At 45.3% G+C, this 21,322-nt stretch overlaps 1 protein-coding gene across 4 annotated transcripts in view; it reads left to right on the top strand.

The window, feature by feature from the left end:
* KIF1A (kinesin family member 1A) overlaps positions 1-21,322 on the top strand; it is a 195,640-nt gene that overhangs the window by 64,352 nt on the left and 109,966 nt on the right. For all 4 annotated transcript variants that reach the window (XM_072618743.1, XM_072618745.1, XM_072618742.1 and 1 more), the window contains exons 5-13: positions 3,643-3,708; positions 5,199-5,377; positions 10,742-10,853; positions 12,045-12,122; positions 13,408-13,473; positions 14,226-14,243; positions 15,140-15,215; positions 17,140-17,218; positions 19,160-19,302. In XM_072618743.1, the coding sequence (XP_072474844.1) occupies positions 3,643-3,708; positions 5,199-5,377; positions 10,742-10,853; positions 12,045-12,122; positions 13,408-13,473; positions 14,226-14,243; positions 15,140-15,215; positions 17,140-17,218; positions 19,160-19,302 (817 nt within the window). The remainder of the gene's footprint in view (positions 1-3,642; positions 3,709-5,198; positions 5,378-10,741; positions 10,854-12,044; positions 12,123-13,407; positions 13,474-14,225; positions 14,244-15,139; positions 15,216-17,139; positions 17,219-19,159; positions 19,303-21,322) is intronic.

Below are 21,322 nucleotides of genomic sequence, written 5' to 3'. Positions count from 1 at the left end.
ATCACAAAACCAACTTAAATTCAAGCAGAAAAGGAAAACTAACCATGTCTTGATTAGAGAAAATGATTTCTAGGAAATGTAGAATCAAGTCAGACAAAAAACCTAAAATCACGTGTGATCCGAACTTTAATAACCCCTAACACAGAGACTATGGGTATTGTTACTGTATCTTTAACAGAGAATAGGCAGGGGAGAATTCAAGAGAAGTAAAAGCTAAAGATACAAATAAAATGTTATTTTAAAAATGAAATTAAGAAATTAAAGTTTAACTCTCAGTCACAAAAGAGTTAACTCTCATGGTTCAAAGGACTGTGAGGCACAGAGAGAGAACCTAGAGAATTTTGTCATGAAAGACTCAGTCAACTGTCAAGGAGAGTCTTAAAAACAATTATTAAAACTTTATTTATTTATTAATCAGTGTTTCTCTCCCAATACTTCTTTCCAGGTGAGCAAAAATAAATAGATAAATCCCTCAGTGCATAGCTGCACTGTCCAGCAATTTAAATTCCCACAATAGCCATGTTCACAAATGTATTTCTTTTTTGTGTTGAAAGACCTTCTCCTCATCAGGAGGTAAGTGGCATGTTGGACTTTCACTCTTTAGGACTCCTGGCTTATCCGTATTGCATTGATCAGAGTCCCGGAGTCTTCCAAAGTTGTTTTTTCTCTACAATTTGTTCTAGTTATATACACTATTCTCCTTATGCTCACTTCACTCTGCATCAGTTCATAAAGGTCTTTCCAGTTTCCTTTCAAACTGTCCATTCTCTATTTCTTCCTACACAACAGTATTTCTTTATAGTCACATATCACAATGCATTTAGCTGTTCCCCAATAGGACACCCCTTTAGCTTCCAATATTGGCTACCTCAAAAAGAGTTACTGCAAATATTTTTGCACATATTGGTCCTTTTTCTCTTTCTTTGGTTTCTGTAGGGTATAGACAGAACAATTAGTGCTATAACTGAGTCAAAGTGTGGGCATCTTAGTAACTTTGAGGGCATATTACAAATGACTTTCCAAAATGACTGGACCAATTCATAACTCCACTCACAGTGCCCTAGTGTGCCTACTTTCTCACAGTCCCTCCAATATATTATTTTCCTCTCTTGTTCTATTAAGATACATTCTGAGAAAACTTTGTTTAACTCTCATTTTGTGAAAACACATTATGAAGATAATCGCAGAAAGACTTGAATTACTGTCCTGAGAGAACTATGCTTCTAGAGTTGAGGAAGCACCAGTGAGAATTTTCTATTCCACATTTCTTTCCCCTGCTTTTGAATGACCTAGACCTAACTCTGGCTGTGAACTTTATTCAGTGTGATACTTCATAAATGTTTTTTTTTGCATGCATTTGTTGCTACTGTAACACATTGTATTAGCAAGACTATTGACATTTTGTCATTGAGAATATGGAATTTGAGATTTAAAAAGAGAAATAGCAAAGGTTTATGGAAAAAGACAACCTATTTCTAATATACTTAAAAATTGAGATGGGAACTCAGTACTAATTAACTAATGAGAAAGAGTGTACATTTCTACTTATGAGAAAATATCAGAATATTTCACTTGATTGCCTTAGAACCTGGGTATAGAATTAACGAGGACATTATCGAGTAACAGTTAGAGAAGGTGAGAATGTTTATCAACTAATGCATACCTAGTCTGAGTCAGTCTCCATATAAGTTAGATATGAGATGTCATCCTGAAAACCCCCACATTGGTGGTCATTTGGGATTTTTGTGTATTTTTCCTTGGGGGCATTTTACAATCACAATTGACTCTCTCCAGATGATGGTTAAACTACAATTCCACAGGACTCTGTTCCCTATTAAAGAAACAGTTACTGTATCCATTGTCTCTGTGTAAGGGATTTGGGGTTTGAATTTTAAAAAGTTAGAAATGTGAGAAGGAATTATGTGTAGAGAGTGGCTGAGCATCCCAGAAAACTAGAGAATACCAGGAGTTCCAAAATTAGAAGCTGAAAGACCACACTGAAGGGAGCACAAAGATCAAACAGTCCCTACCCTCAATGAGATTTCAGTTTAACAAGGGTTTAAGACAAATACAAAATTAACTATACCACATGTCATAATAATTGCACAGCAGAGATCCAAGAAGAAGGCAGAAATCATGTATAGCTGGAGATGGGACAGAGAATTGGAAAAGGCTTCATAGAAAGGGTAGCATGTGAGCTGAGCCTCAAAGGAAGGAAAGGATTTCAGCTGGTTACAATAATGGGAGAGACAATTCCAGGCACAAGAAACAGTATGCACAAAGATGCAGAGATGGAAGAGCCAAGAATGAGATGAAAAAAAAAAACCACCATTTGTCCAGTTTGGGTAGAATGCAGCTCATGAAGAGAACAAGAATTAATGCTGGATAGGTAGATTGTGAAGGACTTTGAATGCCAGAATAAGGGGCTGGTATTTTATTAGTATTCCCATGGGCAGGGAGCCACCTCCTATGAGCCAGTCATTGTGCTAGGCAATGGGGAGAGAGAGAGACAGAGAGAGAGAGAGAAAGAGAGAGAGAGAGAGAGAGACAGAGACAGGGAGACAGAGACAGACAGAGAGACAGACAGAGAGACAGAGACAGAGACAGAGAGACAGAGACAGAGACAGAGACAGAGAAACAGAGAAGATAAGAGAGGAGGAAGGAAGGAAAAAAGAGAAAGAAAAAAAGAATGTGAAAAAGAAAGAAGGAAACTCCTTACTTGTAAGAAGTTTATGTTGTGTAATGGCAGATGACATTATATACATACACATACACACACATATATGTTATATGCATATATAATCATAAAACATATACCAAATAGATATAATTGGGAGGCAGCATTAGCACTAGAGGGATCAGGAAAAGCTTCATGAGGGAGGTGGCCTTTGAGCTGAGCTTCAGAGACTCTGGATATTTGGTGCCAATTCCATATAATATGATGACTCAGGGAGCCATCAATACTTGAAGATCATGTGAATAGATGTACCAGATTGGATAGGCATGGCAACATACAACGACCTAACAAAAATGTCTCCAAACCTGAGCTTCTGACCCAGGAGCAGATGGAGATCTGATCACCTACAAGACAATAACTCATCACTGATAAATAAAGGCCTAGAACACCAAATGGCAAGCAGCTTTCTATCTCAGAATATCAACTGAGCACTTGAAAACAAAGGAGCCTACTCCATCCTGGTGGGGAATGATCCCTGGATCTCCAAGGCTTGGCCAATGGAATGCTAGATCTGGCAGGTTCTCCTACATCAGAATGACTTTGTGTGGGGGTCAAGAGATGGGGTGTAAGTCTGCTATCCAAGGATCAGACCAGCTTGGGTCAGAGAGGCTCAGCACCAGGTGGGTTGCAGGGTGTAGGGGGGATTCCATTGGCTTTAGTAAAGATGAAAGATCTGGAGATCCTCAACAGGTCTTTGTTCTATGCCAGAGCCCTTCACCACCCCACTCCCAAAGGAACATATAGATCTGTGGGAATTAATATTGAAGAAACAAGAGGAATGAAACTGATCTCTCTCTCTCTCTCTCTCTCTCTCTCTCTCTCTCTCTCTCTCTCTCTCTCTCTCTTTCCCTTTCTCTCTCCTTTCCCCCCTCTCTTTCCCTCCCCCTCCCTCCCTCCCCCCCCAGCTCTGTGAAGACCTCTTCTCCCGAATCAACGACACAACGAATGACAACATGTCCTACTCCGTAGAGGTAAAGGTGCCCTTCTCCCTTGGGGTGGCTGGGGTGCAGGGACCCCAAAAGACCCAATCTTGGCTTGAAAATAGCATAGAATTGTCTAGAGCCATGACAAAGTATTGTGTGAGTGTTGCTTGGGGGACGAGGGCTGATGCAGAGAACTTGCAAGCTGGTCAGTCCTCCGGAGCAAAGAATCAGATGTTACATTTCCCTGACCAGAATAATGCCTTGGATGGGGTAGAGAGAAAGAGGTGACAGATTAGGACCATGTGGAGGAAGTAAAGAGGGGAGAGATTAAGAAGAGTGAGGGTGGAACAAAGGACAGTGTTTCTCCCAGTTGGGTCTAGTCATTCTGGACCGTTCCCAGGAGTGGGGATGGAGGAGGTAGGGGGGTGGTGTGGAGAGGAGGCAGAGTAAGGTGAAGGTGTGGCACCCCCTGGGGAAAATGGGCCTTAGGAGAGGGACGGGAGAATAATAGTTTCATTTCATTAGAGAGAGGAAGTGAAGGGTGTAGAGGAGAGGGCACACTGACAAAGGATAATTAGATAGAACCACACTGGGCAATGGTGGGAGTGGGGAGGGAGGGAGTATGTAGAAAAAAGAGGGACAGAGTCTTTGTGGTGCCACAAAATTCTGGGCAGAGAACTTGAATCCCTGGGATGGAGGCAAGGAGGAAGAGAATTGGAACATCCCTCAGGAGGTCGGTGCCCTAAGGCAAAATTCTAGTTGCCTCACCTTGCTATTCTTCTTGTTTGACCTCGGAATACAATTAAAGAAAACACAGTTGATGGAATGCCCTATTTATTATTATTTATTCATTCACTCACACATTCATATAAGAAACATTTATTGAGTTTCCACTATGGGCAAGGTCTTGTGCCAGGAAGATGAAAAAGCTTTGAGCAGCTTCCAAGCTAGCAAGAGAGATCAGACAAGCCCACAGAAAACTGGACAGGAGAAGAACTTGTGAAGTGCTCTGAGAGAGGCATGGACAACGCACACAGTTGTTGGGAATGGTGCCAGCTGGGGAAGTGGAGGGAATCGTGGAAGACTTCCTGAAGGAAGTGTTCTACTGGATATGAAATAAGAACCTAGTGAACAGTGGTGTAGAGATGGGGAAGCCCTAGGAATATTTGCTAGATACTGAGGGGAGTAACCCACCTAGGTGAACAACAGGACACACGGATGGCAGTAGTTGGCAATGAGACCAGAAAAGTGGGTAGGAGCCGAATCATCTTTTCTTCCTCTACCCAAGGTACCCAACCTGAACTCCACACACATAGATGGGCCTCAGGATACCATAGTCTCAGCAAAGTGGGTTGAGATCCCAAACACACTTTGTCATGATAGAGACAAGTATACTTCTCTCCAAATCTTCTGTAATCCTGGTGTGGAGCCCAGGCATAGAACAGGACCTTAGTGGATCTGTACCTTCTGGAATGATGCCTAAGACCTCCGCATCTGTAGCTCACCAACAGCCTCTTTTTTACTTCCCTGTCCTGTAGGTCAGCTACATGGAGATTTACTGTGAACGAGTCCGGGATCTCCTGAACCCCAAAAACAAGGGCAACCTTCGAGTGAGGGAGCACCCCCTCATGGGTCCATATGTAGAAGACCTCTCCAAGCTAGCCGTTACCTCCTACAATGACATCCAAGATCTAATGGACTCGGGAAACAAAGCTAGGTGTGTGTGAGGAGAAGCCCACTCTCCCTACTCAATTATTCATTTCTCTTTCCTTCTAGCCCCCTTTCCCTCTATCCCTAAAGAATCTGCCCTAGTGAAGAAGGGAGAGAAAAGTCCTGGAAGTCAGGGAACCCCTGGGTTGTGCTCCTGGTTCTGTCATAACTCCCTCACCTCTTATGTGGAGGTTGCAATCCCTGCCCATCTACTCTGCATGTCCAACCTCCTCATTTGATGGATGAGGAAACTGAAGCAGAGCTTAAGGGATAGTCATCATGAGAGTCAGCTGAGATGCTTGGGAAAGTGCTGTGAACAAAGTCATAACGAGTCTTCTATGAATTGTGCTACATAGATGAGAGGTAGTGTGTGGACCAAAACAGGAATACCAGGGCTCAAATCCCACTCCGAGACTTTGATTCAGTACATAGTACCAGGTAGCTTTAATTCTGGAAGGAACCAGGGACAATCATGTCCATCTTTCTCATTTTACATGTGAGGAAACTGAGTAATAAAGAGGTTGTGACCTGTCCAGGATCACACAGCTAATGAGGGTCTGACATGGGTCTGGTTTTCAGGTTTCCCTGAATCCAAGCCCAGTTCCCTACCTCTCTCAAAACAGCTGTCTGACCCTGGGACCCAGTTTCCTCATCTGTAAAGTGGGTATGATACTGCTTCCATTTTGGCAACCTTACAGCATCATAATTCAACATTCAGCATTCATTCAACAAGCATTTATTAAGTACCTGCTGTAAACCAGTCGTTGTCATTAACATCTCTGATGCTGATTTACCACTTGGAGTTTTATGTCACTTCAGAGAAGGCAGTGGGCTGGGACTCAGGAAGACCCGGGTTCCTATTCTGACTGAGATACATGGTAGCTGTGTGGCCTTAGGGAAGTCATTGTTTAACATCCCCCGTGCCTGCTTCTTCTTCCGTAAAATGAGGGAGTTTGGCTTGGGGGCCCATGAGTTTGCTTCCAGCTCTAAATCTAAGCTGAGGGTATAAGGATAAGCTCCATGGGGGAAATGTATGCAAGACACACTTTTAAATCGAATTTGCGTGAGGAACATTTCCCTCATCCCTTGAGTCTAGACAACTGACAAAACAATATGTCAACTCTGGGATTGTAGCATTTGCTGTATTCTGAGGTGTAAATACTCACACAGAAATTTTAACAATGGGCCATCCAGAGGAGCAGGTTAGAGGTGACTCCACACACCCTTGTCTAGGATACTCCTATCTTCCAACCCCATCCCAGTGGTAGAAGAGGACAAGCTGGGGTATCTTCTGATCCCTGACCCTCAGTGACCACAGCAAACATTTCTTGAAAAGGTAGAACGGGACTCTGAGAAGAGTACTAGGCTAAACCAAGAGATCTGGGCTTTGTCCTGCCTAAAAGGGCAGAGTTACCTAGGCTGGCTGTAGGATCATGAAGACCCCGCTTTGAATCCCACTTCTGACATCCAGAGTGCAAGATCCAGGACAAATCATTTACCCTCTCAGTATTCTAAACTCTAAGACAACAGTTGCAAAGCAGTAACTGATGGCTATTGGTGGAAGAAATTTCAGCGTTGAGTTGCTGCTGCTGCTGCTGCTGCTGCTGCTGCTGCTGCTGCTGCTGCTGCTGCTGCTGCTGCTAAAATCATAGATTCAGCCCAGACCAAATGTGCTAGTAACTGGTTGTGTTCTCCCATGCAAATCTCTTCATCTCTGGGTCAGTTTCTTTAGCTAGAAAGTGACACTCAAGTGGAAAGTAGGCTGGGTTTAGATCAAAGGGTCTGGGCTCAAATCCCTCCCTTCCTTGCTGTGGAAAGGCAGCCTGAGGCAGTCAGTGGCAAGAGCACCACTGGACCTGACGTCAGAGGTCTGTGCTCACTTTCTAGAGCTGTGTGACCTGTCCCATCTCTAGGCTGCCTCAGTTTTCTCACTTGTAAAATGAGAGTGATGATGCCAGCACCACCTTGCTCAGAAGACTCTTGTGAGGAAAGTGCTTTGCAAATTTCAAACCTTGAAAGAAATGGGAGTTGCCACTGATAATTCGCAGTTTGCGAGTACAGGAATATAATAAGGCTCCGAATTATGGCTGTACAAAGCTTTGAGAAAGATCACTTTGGAAATGATATTGATAATAGCTAGTGCTTTATGGCACTTTAAGGTTTATAAAGCATTTCACAAACTTGACCTCATTGGATCCTCACAACAACCTTGAGAGGTAGGTACTATTAACATCCCTGCTTTACAATTGAGGAAACTGAGGCAAACAGAGGTTTAGTGATTTTCCCAGAGTCGCACAGCTAATAAGTGTCTGAGGCCAAATTTGAACTCAGATCTTCCTAACTCCAGGACCACCTTTTTATCCACTGCTCCTCCTGACTGCCTCCACCCTCTTTATCATGATGCTTTCCTTAACATTGCCATATTCATTCCTCTCAGCAACAAGGTAGGTAGGAATTGACCCAATTTATAGCTGAGTAAGATGAGGCTCAGAGGTTAAGTATCTCACCTAAGGTAACACTAGCTAGAAAGTGCTGTCACCAAGACTAGAATCCAAATCTTCTGGTTATTTGGATCAGCTCTCCTTCTCTGGGCTGGCTATCCCAGTCCCAGCTGACCATTTCTCATCTTCAAACCCAGGGTCCTACTGACCAACTTGAGTTCTGATTCTGTGAGAAAGAGTTTCCCCACTGAGGCCAACAGCCTTGGGATGTGAAAAGGCTGCTGGTTTCTATGGAGAAACTCCCCCTCCCCAATCCCCTCGCCTTATTGAATAGACTTACAGCCCCTGCCAGCTGGCTGCAGGAGCCTGGTCAGTGACCCTCACTGGGAATTTGCCTCAATGCTCCTTTCACCAGGGCTGCTGCAGGTTCTGGGAAACAAGCCAGCCTCCTTTCCTTTTCAAAGATCCCCAACAAGTTTGATTCAGCTCTCCATATCCCAGCCTGGCTGCCCTCTGCTACCACGGGCCAGCTGCAATGGGGTAGGGAGAACTTTTCCCAGTCTTCGCTCCTCCACTGCTTGAGCCCAAAGTTCTGAATTCAGCCAACGATGACCAGTAGGTATGCCCAGCTCTAGTGGATAAAGACTCTTTCCTCAGGCTTATATCAGTGTGGCCCCTTCAGAATACAGTGTCCTCTGAGCATTTAGCTTAAGGGTGCCATGGCTGAAGGTCCTGGCCAACCCTGGGAGTACTCTGGAAAAGAGGGTCACTGTTCTGACCATCCTGGCTGCCTTAATGCCTACAGCTGCTCTGGAGGTAGGCAGTGCAAGGTAGAGCATCTCCATCTTCCAGATCCTGAGACTGAGGCTCAGAGAGCCTTGTAAATACCAGACAACAATGAAGATCTCTGAATAAGCCTGTTAGCTCAATCTCTGGTCTCTGTTCTTAGTGTCCAGCCTGGAGCTAAAGAATTCTGGGCTCCCGGCATGGGTACTAGACTCTAGGAGGCTGGTAGCACATTCATGTCACATAAAGATTGATTAAAGGCACAGGGAGTGTTTAGCCCAGAGAAGACTCAGAAGCCCACACTTGGCTGTCTTGGAGTTTTTGAAAGGCTAGCATTTGGAAGAGGGAATAGCTTTGTTCTGCTTGGCTCTAGAGGACAGGCCCAGGAACAGCAGAAGGAGTGATAGTTGTAAAGATGCCAATTTGGGCTGAAGGTCAGGAAATCTTAGTGATGAGAGTTGTCTGGATGTGGGTGGCCTTGGGTGGGAAGGATGGGCTCTGTCTCCTTGAGGTTCTTCCACAGAGGCTGCAAGACCACTCAAGCATGTCTAGACATATGAACTGGACAAGAGGCCACTGAGGTGGCCTTCCAGCTCTCCAACCCTGTGACATTCTGTGCTTCTTTTGGGTAGTGGGACCCTCTGCTCAGCACTGCCTTTCCCCTTACACAGCCACCATCAGCACGAGAGAGCCAAGTAGAAGCCATTTGAGCCGCCCCTCATTTCTTGATCTCCAGTTAGGTGATCAACATGGACTAGGCAATGAGGATACAAAGACAAAAAAAATGAACTAGTCCCTGCCCTCAGGACATCTATGACAAATTCTGAATCAGGTTATCCCAGATGACAAGTGGGTCAGCCCCAAATGTTTGTAATTTGTCCTGGTCAGGAAGGGAGTGGCAATAGCCTGCCACTCTGGGAAAGCCAGCCTAGGCAACCCCTACAATCACCTCCACATAGACGCCAAATTAAGATCTAAAGCATAGTCTGACTACTTTTGATTTTGTCTCAGGTTTAGCAGCATCCAACACCCAGTGGGTACCCTCTAAGTTCTTGGTGAACTGCCTTAACAGAAGGAAGCCCAAGCCTACTGATTAGCTCTATCTCTAACTTGGGGCCGGCTGTACAGGAAGGGGTGGGAAGGATGCGCTTGGATTATTTACCTTTGATGGTTTAGAAGTGAATCATATCTTCCCCGCTAAACCCCTGCTAGTCACATCCACGCTTCTCAGACGAGGCTCAGTTACCATGGAGATCTGGCTTCTGGTCCCTTCTTCCCGCATCCAGGATGGTCCTGAAGCATCCATCTGTCTGCCCAGGGGGCCAGAGAACACAGAGAACCCAAAGCATATCTAATCTTAGAGGAAATAGAACAAAAACATCTAGATAAAGCTGAAAAAGATCTCATTGGACTTTACCTTTTCATTTGACAGAGGAAGAAGCTGTCTCAGAGAGAAGGAACTTGTTCAAGGTCATATAACAATTAATGGAGACACGAATCCCACAAGCCCACTGACAAATATTCATGGGACAGTTTATAAAGAGCCAGCTTTCTAACCATGAAGATGTGGGTTCGAGTCCCACCTGGCTGAGTGGCCAGGGTCAAGTCACTTAACCTCCTTCTGCCTCAGTTTTTTTTCATCTCTAAAGTGAGAGGATTAATCTTTGATTCTGAGATCTCATGACCTTTCTGCACCTTGGTGGCTAGGCAGTGTAGAAAGATCTGAGTTCAAATTCAACCTCAGACACTTACTAAGCTGTGTGACCTTGGGCAAATTCCTCTCTTGTTTCCTCAGCTGTAAAATGGAGATGATCATGAGAAAACCTTCCCCACAGGGTTGTTGGGAAGAACAAATGAGATGGCGTTTGCCAAGAGCTTAGCACAGTGCCAGGTACACAGCAGGCACTTAAAAGGCCCTTGATTCCTTCCTTGTTTCTGTCCCCTTTCTGTGCCTCAATTTCTCCCTCTGTATAATGAGAGTCTTAGACTCACTGACCTCCAGTGCCCCTTCCAGTTCTCTCCATCTAGGATCCTGGGATTTGTCCAGCATCATGGACATTTCCCCTGCCTGGTCTATTAAAGATGATCAGCCTAGCTAAGAAGGCTTAGAATTTCCTAAACATTTTCCATTTTCTTCTGCATAGAACGGTGGCTGCCACCAACATGAATGAGACCAGCAGCCGCTCCCACGCCGTCTTTAACATCATCTTCACACAGAAACGCCATGATGCTGAGACCAACATCACCACAGAAAAAGTAAGTGTCCTGAGGCCTTAATTTACTGGTGATCAGGAAGTGAAGACCTGGTAGATTCATGGAGATGAGGCAGGGAAGTTCAGTGGTTAGAAATGATGGATTGAGAAACAGGAAGACCTCAGATATATTCTCTCTGTGTGACCAGGTGCAGATCCTGTCACCTCTGTGAGCCTCACTATCTTCATCTGTAAAATGGATATATATATATACAGCTATCTATCTATCTGTCTGTCTGTCTACACACTCCCTCTCTCCTCTCCTCTTGAAAGCCTTAGAAATCCATTGGCTGCAAAATGCTAGCTGGGGCCTGGCATTGGGCATGAAGAAAGAAGTCCATCTTTCCCATTATCAAATCTGTCCCTCAGTGTTGGAGTGACCTGGAATGAAGGCCACAAGTATAGCCCCCATTTGGAACCAATTAACACGCCCCTGGTTCAAACCATGGTTACTTTGGGTGACAAGGACTGTGGAATAGTGTGAAAGCACAGAGGGCCCAGATTAGGGGAAGGCATGATGAGAGAATAGCTCCAGTCACTGATTCATTGATGTCATTCCTAAGGAGCAGCCACATTCTTTTCACAAGGCCTTTGCTTTTGGGACAAAACCAGGAATCCTGGTAGGGCATGAAAGGAATCTTCCATTTGGCCTAAGTAAATGACAAATATGAAGGGAGATAGAGCCCATAATCTAGGCATTGATGAAGGACGGTGAAAAAAGTCAGAAATATTCTCCCAGGTTACCGGAAATGGGACCTGGAGCTAAGAGAGACCTTGGTTCAGATTTCCCTACTCACACTTAGCTGTGTAACTCTCAGCAAGTATCCCACATTTCTAATTTGTCATCTATAAAATGGGAGGGGAGGGAGAGAGAGGTAATGAAGTACTTTGCAAACGTCACTATGCCAACACCAGTAATCATTGTTATACCCATCCTTCAAATGTCACCTCTTGTGGGAGGGGAGCCCTCTCCCATGGTTCAAAAAGACCTCCTCCTTTGCTTAGTCACTGTCCTCCATATCATAGCATGTGTTTTGAGCTTCAAGGAGTCTCTGGCCTCCTTCAACACCTCAGAGATCACAAGGGGCTCCAAGCATGGGGTCCCAGGTGTCCTGGCTGGGTGCTATTGCACCCTCTTTAGATCCACAGGAATCTCAGGAGTGCCCCCTAACATCTGGTTTGACTTGGCTTTCAGGTGAGCAAGATCAGCCTCGTTGACTTGGCAGGGAGTGAGCGAGCAGACTCGACAGGAGCCAAGGGCACCCGCCTGAAGGTAAGATTAGTGTGACTGTTCTTTGAGAAGTCTCCCTCTGATGGCACCTCTGAGAACAGAATGTTCAGGTGCCCTTGGGAGTCTGGCACCCAGCAGACTGTAGAGCAGGACCCTGAGGCACTCCCCTCAAAGCCCAGCTCAGGGGTGGTGCTACAACCCTCCCATTATTACTGAGTCCCCCCTTTTCTTTGTCTCTCTGTCTCTCCCCCTCTTTCTCTCTTCCTCCCTCTTTCTCTTCCTCTTTCCTCCCTCTTTCCCACTCTCAATTGTTTACTCCGTATTTACTCATCTGTGTACCTACTGCATTTCCCTCATAGATAATACCCCCCAATATAATACTCATCAAGTTTCCACCATTTCATTTTTGTCTCTGTATTATTCCTAGTGAACAAAACAAAATCAAAGCTTAATATATTTATTGAGTTTAATTTCACGGAGACCAAGGGTCTTCCCGTTTTGGGAAGATGGCAGGACCACCAGGCAACAGCAAAAGGAAGGGAGTAGAGTGTTGACCTAGGATTACAGTGCTTCCCTTGGAGGAGGCTAGCAACCATGAGGGTCGACTCATTCCCTTGGAGTGGTCCTAGCAAGATGGAGTTTAAAATTAGGGGGTGAGGAATGAAATCAAACCTGGCAATTACCCTGAGCACTCCAGGGTCTAAGGAATGGGAAGGACTTAGGTTGAGTGGAATGTCCAAATAAGCAAAATCTTAGCCACAAAGTCGGTGCCTTTTTCGACGAGATTCTCATCAAGTCAATTTCCCCTGGGTATTCGGGTTTTCCCATCTTTAATTGAGGACAGATGGAGGACAGCTCTGGTCAGTTACAAATGCCCATGTGTATGTATGTACATGTGTATATATGTGCGCACATGCCCACGAGTGCACACATTCCAAGCATGGGGGTCTACAGATGGGAGGTGGAATGTCATATTTGGTGAACAGCAAGTAAATGGATATTGCTGGAATGCAGAGAGCCTTCGGTAAAATAATGGAAAGGCAGGTTGGAAAAAAAAAAGACTGGAATCAGACTGTGAAAAGTCTTATTGACCGAATAAAGGAACTTGGACTTTATTTCAGAGAGAATAGAGATTCACTGAGATTTCCTGAGCAAGCAGTTTCTCTCTCTCTCTCTCTTTCTCTCTCTCTCTCTCTCTCTCTCTCTCTCTCTCTCTCTCTCACACACACACACACACGTGTGTGTGCGCATGCACGTGTGCACGTGCTTCTAAAGGAAACTTATTTTGACTTGTTTTCCAATATTGGGGTTCTCTTCTCTTCAACAGGAAGGAGCAAACATCAACAAGTCTTTGACCACACTAGGAAAAGTCATCTCTGCTCTAGCTGAAATGGTGAGTTTGGCTCAAAAGCTATTTTTTATTCAAGGAGACATACTGGCTAGTTAGGAAGGATCTCTGATTGTAGGCTCCATCATGTCAGCTCTGCCATGGGCCCAAGACAGGGGCAAAGATGATTTTAAAGCTTCCTGTGTCTATCTTTTCTAAAGATCAGGGGTGTTAGTTTTCTGAAGATCTGTTAGGCCCCATCCAGGCACAGTGCTAATTTCTTCTTTAGCTCAGCTGTGAAATATAAAGAAATTTTTTCAGTAACTACTAGAGCAGGTAGTCCTAGGGAAAGTGGACCCTCTGAGAGCCAGGGTTTTCTTCTCTTAAAACTTTTATTCTTGGATCCAATATCCTTCTTCTTCATGGGCCCAGGGAACTTGTGCTTTTCTGAGGAAAGTTTAGGGTTATTAGCAGGATCAGGATCAGAAATCTGAGTCACCAGGAGTCCTTCCAGTGTCTTCCCTCAGCTGTTTTCTAATATGCGACAGACAACTGTTGAGACAGCCACATTTCTCTTTGGCTTGCTTACCAGGACCAATGTGAGGGAAGGGCAGTTTGCCCAGAGGGCTGGTTTACTCTAGCAATGCCAGCAATTCATTTCCCCTTCTATTGTTTTGGCCTCTAAGTTCTGGCTGGTTTACTCTAGCAATGCCAGCAATTCATTTCCCCTTCTATTGTTTTGGCCTCTAAGTTCTATCAGCTCATCATGATTTGCTTTTCTTAGCATTTCTAAGTTAGTTTCTCTGTTTTTTTTTCAGGATTCTGGACCAAACAAGGTTTGTGCCTCTGTTTCTTTTTTGTATGTGTTCTATAAGGCTTGGAATTGGGGAGGGAACTCAGGATCACCTAATAGGAAAGCCACTGGACTGAAATTCCCTCAAGTTCACACTTCTGCCCTTCTCTACCTCTGTGACCCAGAACATTTATGGTTCTGTGCTTTGGTTTATTTCCTTGTGATACCTGGAGTCATTTCCTCCTCAGACCATGGGGTAGTTGAGATAAAACATAAAATGAACTAAGATACTCATTTAAAATCATCACCTTGTTTAAGAAGAAAGAAAGATGGATTACAGAAGATGTTTTTCAAAACCTCCTAGATATCTTAAAGACAAGATGCACAGTTGGCAATGGGATGGACTTGGGTACCCTTGGGTGAGGCCCTAGGTAGTACCTAATTGTATCTTATTGACCATCTTTGTCAAACAGAGGACTTGAGCTCCCTGGGTCCTCAATTTTCTTTCCATGTGAATGACACAAAGACCTTAGTAGTAACTTCTACAGTGAAATTCAAGGACTGCTTGAGGCCATGGACCATCCATCTCAGCCTGATGATTAGGAAACAAAGCAAAGAGATACCCATTGCTCATATTCCAGGTGTGCAAGGGTACTCCTAAGCCTCAGAGGGCCTCTGATGTAAAGTGACCTAGAGGGCCTGTATCCCTTCAATCTCAGCCCCAGGCAGAGGCTGTCAGTTTAACCAACAATGTTCGCTCTGTCTTCGGAGGAGGTGGGTGGGAATGACCGGCGTGGCCTCCACTGTGATTCTTGTTCATGCCCGGGTTTGGGTACAAGTCACTTGACTGACCCACCACTCTGCCTCTCATACCCTTCCTTTACCTGCCAAGGGACTCCCAGGCTTGACCTCCTTGGATTCTTCCTTTTCCTTCTGCAGAATAAAAAGAAGAAAAAGACTGATTTCATCCCATACAGAGACTCAGTCCTGACCTGGCTCCTCCGGGAAAATTTGGGTAAGGAATCTTCTTTCTTCTCTGAGGCTTCACATTCAGTCATCATTGTTCTCTTCCTGTAGTTTCCTGAAAACCAGCCCCAAGGGCACCAAGCAGTTTCTCTCTCTCTTTCTCTTGCCTGCCTCTTGCCACCTTCCTCAGGAAGGATGAAGGACCTTTGGTTGAGAAAATGGCTACTTTTCCTAAGAGACATGTAGAATGCAAATCTGCAGGCACATTTGGAGTCAGAGAGGGATGGTTTAACTTCCAAGTCCCTCCAAGGTCTGGGATTGATCCCTTGGGATGCCATGAGCTTGGGGAGTGGGTGTGAGATGGAGGAAGGCACCCTGGCTTTGGAGTCAGAGAGCTTGGGTTTAAATCTCACCTCTGATACCACCCTTGGAACATTGAGCAAGTCTTTAAGCTCTCTGACACTTGTTCTCCATTTCTATAGAGTAAGAACATTGAACTATGTGGCCTCTGAGGTTGGGTCCACTCTAACTCTATGATCTTATGCTTCTACCCCACATATGTAGGAGTGATATGACTGGGAAGATTGTTTCCCTGCCCTTGGCTCAGCATCCTCATCTTTAGAATGAGAGTAGGTGAATGGGGTTGGACTAGTTGGCCTCTGACGTCTGGACAGGCCTAGTTTGATGATCTAATGCTAAATGATAGAAAGGGGGTAACACTTGAGCCTTGAAGTGGTTTCTGAGGTAGTCTGGAACTCTGTGAACTGGGGTTCATTCTCAGCTGCACCAAGGACTCTGTGGATAATCACACATAATGGGTCCTGAAGGGACAGTTCTGAGGCCAGAGGCAAGCACAGTGCTTCAGGAGGAGGAGGAGGAGGGTAGAGATCAGCAACCAGAGGACCGATCCTAGGTCAGGGGTGGCAGGAACCTCAAGGGCCACCAAATCTGAACCCCTTGTTTTATAGGGGAAGAAAATGAGACCTAGAAAATGGAAGCCGCTTGCCCAAGATGACAGAGTGAGGAAGAGGAAGGAGATGGAGGAGAGACTGGGGGATTTCAGGATACTGGGTCCCTATGCAGAGACCTGGGAGCCTGCTCTGTGGCAGTGAGGCAGAGACCCTGGCACAGGGGCTTAGGGCAGAGGGAGAAGGAACACCCTGGTAGTGTAATGAGATGTGGGGGAAAATCAAAACAAAAGCCTTCATCCTAATGACTTAAATGCACAATCATGGCTACCAATAATCATGTTTTTAACAAATGGTCAAAGGAAAGAGACCAACTGCTCCAAGCTAAAGAAATGGGCATCTCAAGGTCTATCAAAGTCTCTAGTCAAAGTCCCAATCATAACTGGCATTGACAGAGGGCTTGAGAGGTGGTCATATTCTTTACAGACATCTCCATAGATAATGGACTGGACTTGGAGCCAGGAAGGCACAAATCTCACCTCTGGACAACCACTCTGACCCTCAGTTTCCTCATCTGTAAAATGAGGGTATTAAAACCATCCCACCCTACCCCACAGGGCTGTAGAGAAGGTCACATGAGATCACATCTCTGTGGTGCCCAGCAAACCATAAAACAATCTAAATTTGTCCATTCCTACTGTGTCTAGACAACAGCATAGCGAGGTATAAGCTATGGACATTATTGTCCCCATTTTACAGATGAACAAAACTGAGGTCTGGGATTCCAGACTTTTAGGCAGCTAACAAGTCCTCACATCAACAAGCATTTATTAAGTACCTACTCTGTGTCAGCCACTATGTTGAGAACTGAAGGAGAGGAGGACGTCTTGAACTCAGGTCTTCCTGACCTTCAAATCCAGGAAGATTTATCTGCAAAAAATGAGGGAGTCACGGCTGATGGTATCCAAAAAGAAGCTTCCAGCTCCCTAGGAGGAATGATTGTTGGTACCTCATGGAGCTATTCTTCGGGTGTGGTGCTGAGAGAGTTTTGTTTTTTCCTACCAGGGGGTAATTCCAGGACTGCTATGGTGGCAGCTCTGAGTCCTGCAGACATCAACTATGATGAGACCCTCAGCACCCTGAGGTAAGACCTGGGGAGGAGGGATAATCTCTATCATCTATGCCCTCCTTGAGGGCAGGAGAGTGATGCATGTGGCCATTTTAGGAAACTCTACCCCAGCTATATCCCCTTCCCCCATCTTCACTGATGAAATCCAGTGAATGTCTCCCCCCAAAGCCCCTTCACCTCACTTCCTAAGTAAGCTCAGGGCTATGAGAAAGAGTGATAACAACAGGCTTTTCCTCTGGTTCTATTTTCCACTCTACCCCCCACCACACACACACCCCAACTTGAAAGCACAGTGGGTTATCTTGGTTTCAGCCATAGACCCAGTTGGGAGAGGACAGATGGGATGGAAAACATTGAGGTGCCTGGGAAGGAAGGGGCTTGGCTGAGGATGGCACCTCCTAAATCAGAGAGATCACCATAGGTCACCTGATGCTAAATTGTCTTCATCATAAGGACATTAATAGTCAACTTGGAATCAGCCAACCTGGATTTGAATGCTGATTTTCCCACTTACAACCTGTGTAACTTTAGGCTAATCACTTACCTTCTCTGAACCTCAGGTTCCTCATCTTTAAAATGAGGCTATTATACCACATGGCCTTGAAGGTCACTTCCAGGTCCATGTTTATGATCCTGCAACCTTGAGCAAGTCACTTCCCTTCCCTGTGCCTCAGCTTCCCCATTTGTAAAATGAGGGGATTACACTAAATTGTCTCTTAAGTCTCTTCTAGTCCTAAGTCATGCCTGTGTATGTATGTGTGTACATTCATACATATATAAGAGACAGATAGTCCAGGACCTTGAATGCCTACACCATTATCTCGTCAATGGCTGTAGAAGTGACTTGAGTTAATGGAAGGTACTTAGAAGTTAGAAGGTAGTTAGAAGTCATTCCATGATCTCTGCAACAAAACCTGTCTAAGATAGGATTGTCTCCATATTGGGGTGCACTTGGCCCAAAGCAACCACATTCCTCCCATTTGGAAGCCCAAAGTGCCTATTGTTTCACTCCAATTCCAAGGTAATTTGGTCTTTGATCTTACAAGTGGGTGGTCTGACTATTTGATTGTCCACAGGCAGCTGATTCAGAAATGACTCCCACACCACTAATGAGTCATTTCCTGTCTCTTAAAAACTAAGCCTGTCACTTTTGTCATGTCATTCAATGTTCACTAAGTCCAGCACCTTCTGGATCTGTTCTCCAAGAATATATTCCTGATGAAAAAGCCCAATGCTTCTGAATAGGTTATCTGTCTTTGGCCTCTCTCATGCCTTCTTATTCTCTTTCCCAAGCTACCCTATTCTCATTTTTGCCCCAGTTAGCAGGAACGAGGTTTAATACAGAGACTCTTTCTAAGTTGTCACCTCTAGAGGTGGAGTCCCCAACCTTATTTATTATTGTTGTTATTCATTAGTCCCTCGCGGGGGTCTAATGAAGTCTCCAGACCCCTTCTCAGAACCATGTTTGTTGCCTACGTTGCCAACTGAAAGAATTGCTACATTTCAGTTAGAGGTTAATGCAAATAAAGATGTCACTGTTTGTCCCCATCCAAGTTTATGTATCCCTTGAAATCCATCCAAGTTCATGTATCCCTTGAAATCTATCCCTGGATAGGATCTTTGAACCCCATGAATAACTTCTGCTCTGGTATGTAGGGCTTTTTAAAACTGCTTATCCAAAGTCTCTGGAAGTCCTCAAAGCCTCTTGCTCCTGTTCTTCCTAATATTCTCACTCTGGGACAGCTATTTTACCTCCCTGAGCCTCAGTTCCCTCAACTGTAAAATGAGGGCATTGGGCTAGATAGATTGAAGTCACTTAGATTTAGGATTCAATGATCACTGCCTCAAGAAAGTTCAAGTCTACAAAGCATATTTATCGTGTGGCCTCTGGTTGGAAGACTTCCAAGAAGCCATGGGCGCTGTCCTGTCCACTGAGCTCTTCTCTCCTCCTTGCAGATATGCTGACCGGGCCAAACAGATCCGGTGCAATGCTGTCATCAATGAGGATCCCAACAACAAATTAATCCGGGAGCTGAAGGACGAGGTGGCTCGCCTGAGAGACCTCCTGTATGCCCAGGGGCTTGGGGACATCATTGACAGTACGTATCCTATGATCCTACCTATTCCACATTGTCCATTTTCATCGATTAGAGTTCCATGTCCCTTAGTTGAAGGGCTGGGGAAACTGGACCTCAGACATAAAAAGTCCTAGGAAATTGGGACTTTTCCTAAAGGAGCCCAACCTGTCCCAAGATCTTTTCTGGAAGTCTCTTCTTTCTTCTCCTCCTCTAACCCTTCTTCCCTTCCTATCTCCCTCATTCCCTTTCTTCCTCCCTCTCTCTCCTTTCATCTCTTTACTGCTGCATGGTCAGTGTTATACCTCCTGGTTTCACACTGATTCCTAGGAATCAATTGCCCTGTCTTTCGAGTGAGCCCCCTTCCTTTGAAGGAGGGAGCCCATTTAGAAAGGTAAGGGATTTCCCCAGCTCCCAGGGCTAGCTTTGTCACTAACCAGATGTGGGGTACCTATGAGGATGGACAAGAAAGGTCCTTCCTAAGCCAGAGTTAGAGCTTGAGGGAGCTATTGGGGTGGGAGGGCAGGAAGAGAGCCCCAGAATTCCCCCTGTCCTGAGCAGGCACTAAATGAAATAAAACCATGCGGCTGCCAGCCTGACGGGGATGATGTTGTGGGCTCCAGCTCCCAAGTCCTAGAGAGTTAAACCTGTTGTTATTTTGTTCTCTTTGTCTTTCTTCCCCACTTTCCCTTTCCTTGCCTCTCTTAGCCAACACTGTGCCGGGAGGACCCAAATGTGTGTATTTCCCTTTGCTGATATCTCTGTGTGCTTCACTGCTTCTGAGAGAATCAGTCATTGGCAAGGAACATAAGTACAGCATGGGATGGGGACCCTAGATGGGTACTCCAGGGTCTGTGATCATGGGCCACGGCTGGTCTCTGGCATCCCCATGGAAACAGATAGATATCTGCCCTCTTGCTCAGCATTCCTTCCCCTTCCTGCCACTTTCTTCTCCCTCCAAATCACAAGCCCATGGGATGAAAGAGGGGGAGTCTAAAGGCACCCACTCTGCCCATCACTACCTGGGTGAACTTACACAAGTCATGTTAACTTTGGAGGCCTCAGTTCCCTCATGCCAAGTGAGCATGGTAGAGTAGATGAGCTCCAGATCTAGGATCCAATGGCTGTAGGAACAGGAGGGTCCTGGTGCTTCTGAAAAAAGATTGAAGAAGGCAAGGACATGAAAATCAATGGACCATAGATGAGTAATGTCACTGTCACCTTTCATGCTGGTCCAAAGGACAGAACTAGAACAATGGGTGGAATTTACCAAGAGGCTAATATTGGTTCCATGTAAGTAAAAACCCTTTGAAAATCAGAGCTTCCAAAAGTGGGATGGGCTGACTCAGAAGGGAATTCCTACTCAGTAGAAGACCACTCATTTGGGGCAGTATAGGGAAGGTTCTTGCATAACTTTCAGTTGGTCTGTGGGACCCCTTGTGGCTCTTTGAGCCAATGGTCCTGGATCAGCTCAAGGCTGACCCCTTCAATAGTCATCACTGACATCTCAGGACAGTGAACCACTCACCCTCAGGGACTCCAGTGCCTGCTATGATTCTATAGGACAGGAGTCCCCTAATGTTTGTGGGGAAGACTTGTTCTTATTTGCCAGTGACCCTGAGGTCAATAATGAAGTCTGAGATTGGGAGTGAAAGAGGTTCTGCTGGTCAGGCAGTGGCCAGGGAGACTTAGGGAGAAGTGATTTTGAGTGGCAGATATTTTCATCAGGAAGGAAGAAGCTAGATGCTACCATGGCTGCCTGTTGGAACCTTGAAGGTAATTCAGTTCAGTTCTATAACAAGCATTAATTAAGCCCCTACTATGTCTGAAGTACCATACTTAGTATTGGGGATAAGGAGACAAAAGTTGAGCAGGTCTTGCCCTCAAGGAACTTAAGTTCTGATCAGTCCATATGTGGTTATTAAGCCTCTGCTCTGGGCTAGGCACTGTGCTGGGCTCCTCCAGATATCCCTCCCCTCCAGGAGCTCCCATAAACTCCTGCTAGGAATTCAGAGACAAAAAGAAAGCAGGCCCTGCCTGTAAG

Source organism: Notamacropus eugenii, chromosome 6 (genome assembly GCF_028372415.1).
Source record: "Notamacropus eugenii isolate mMacEug1 chromosome 6, mMacEug1.pri_v2, whole genome shotgun sequence".
NCBI lineage: Eukaryota > Metazoa > Chordata > Mammalia > Diprotodontia > Macropodidae > Notamacropus > Notamacropus eugenii.
The sequence above is the reverse complement of the archived record's forward strand: the minus strand, read 5'-3'. Positions and strand labels throughout refer to the sequence as shown.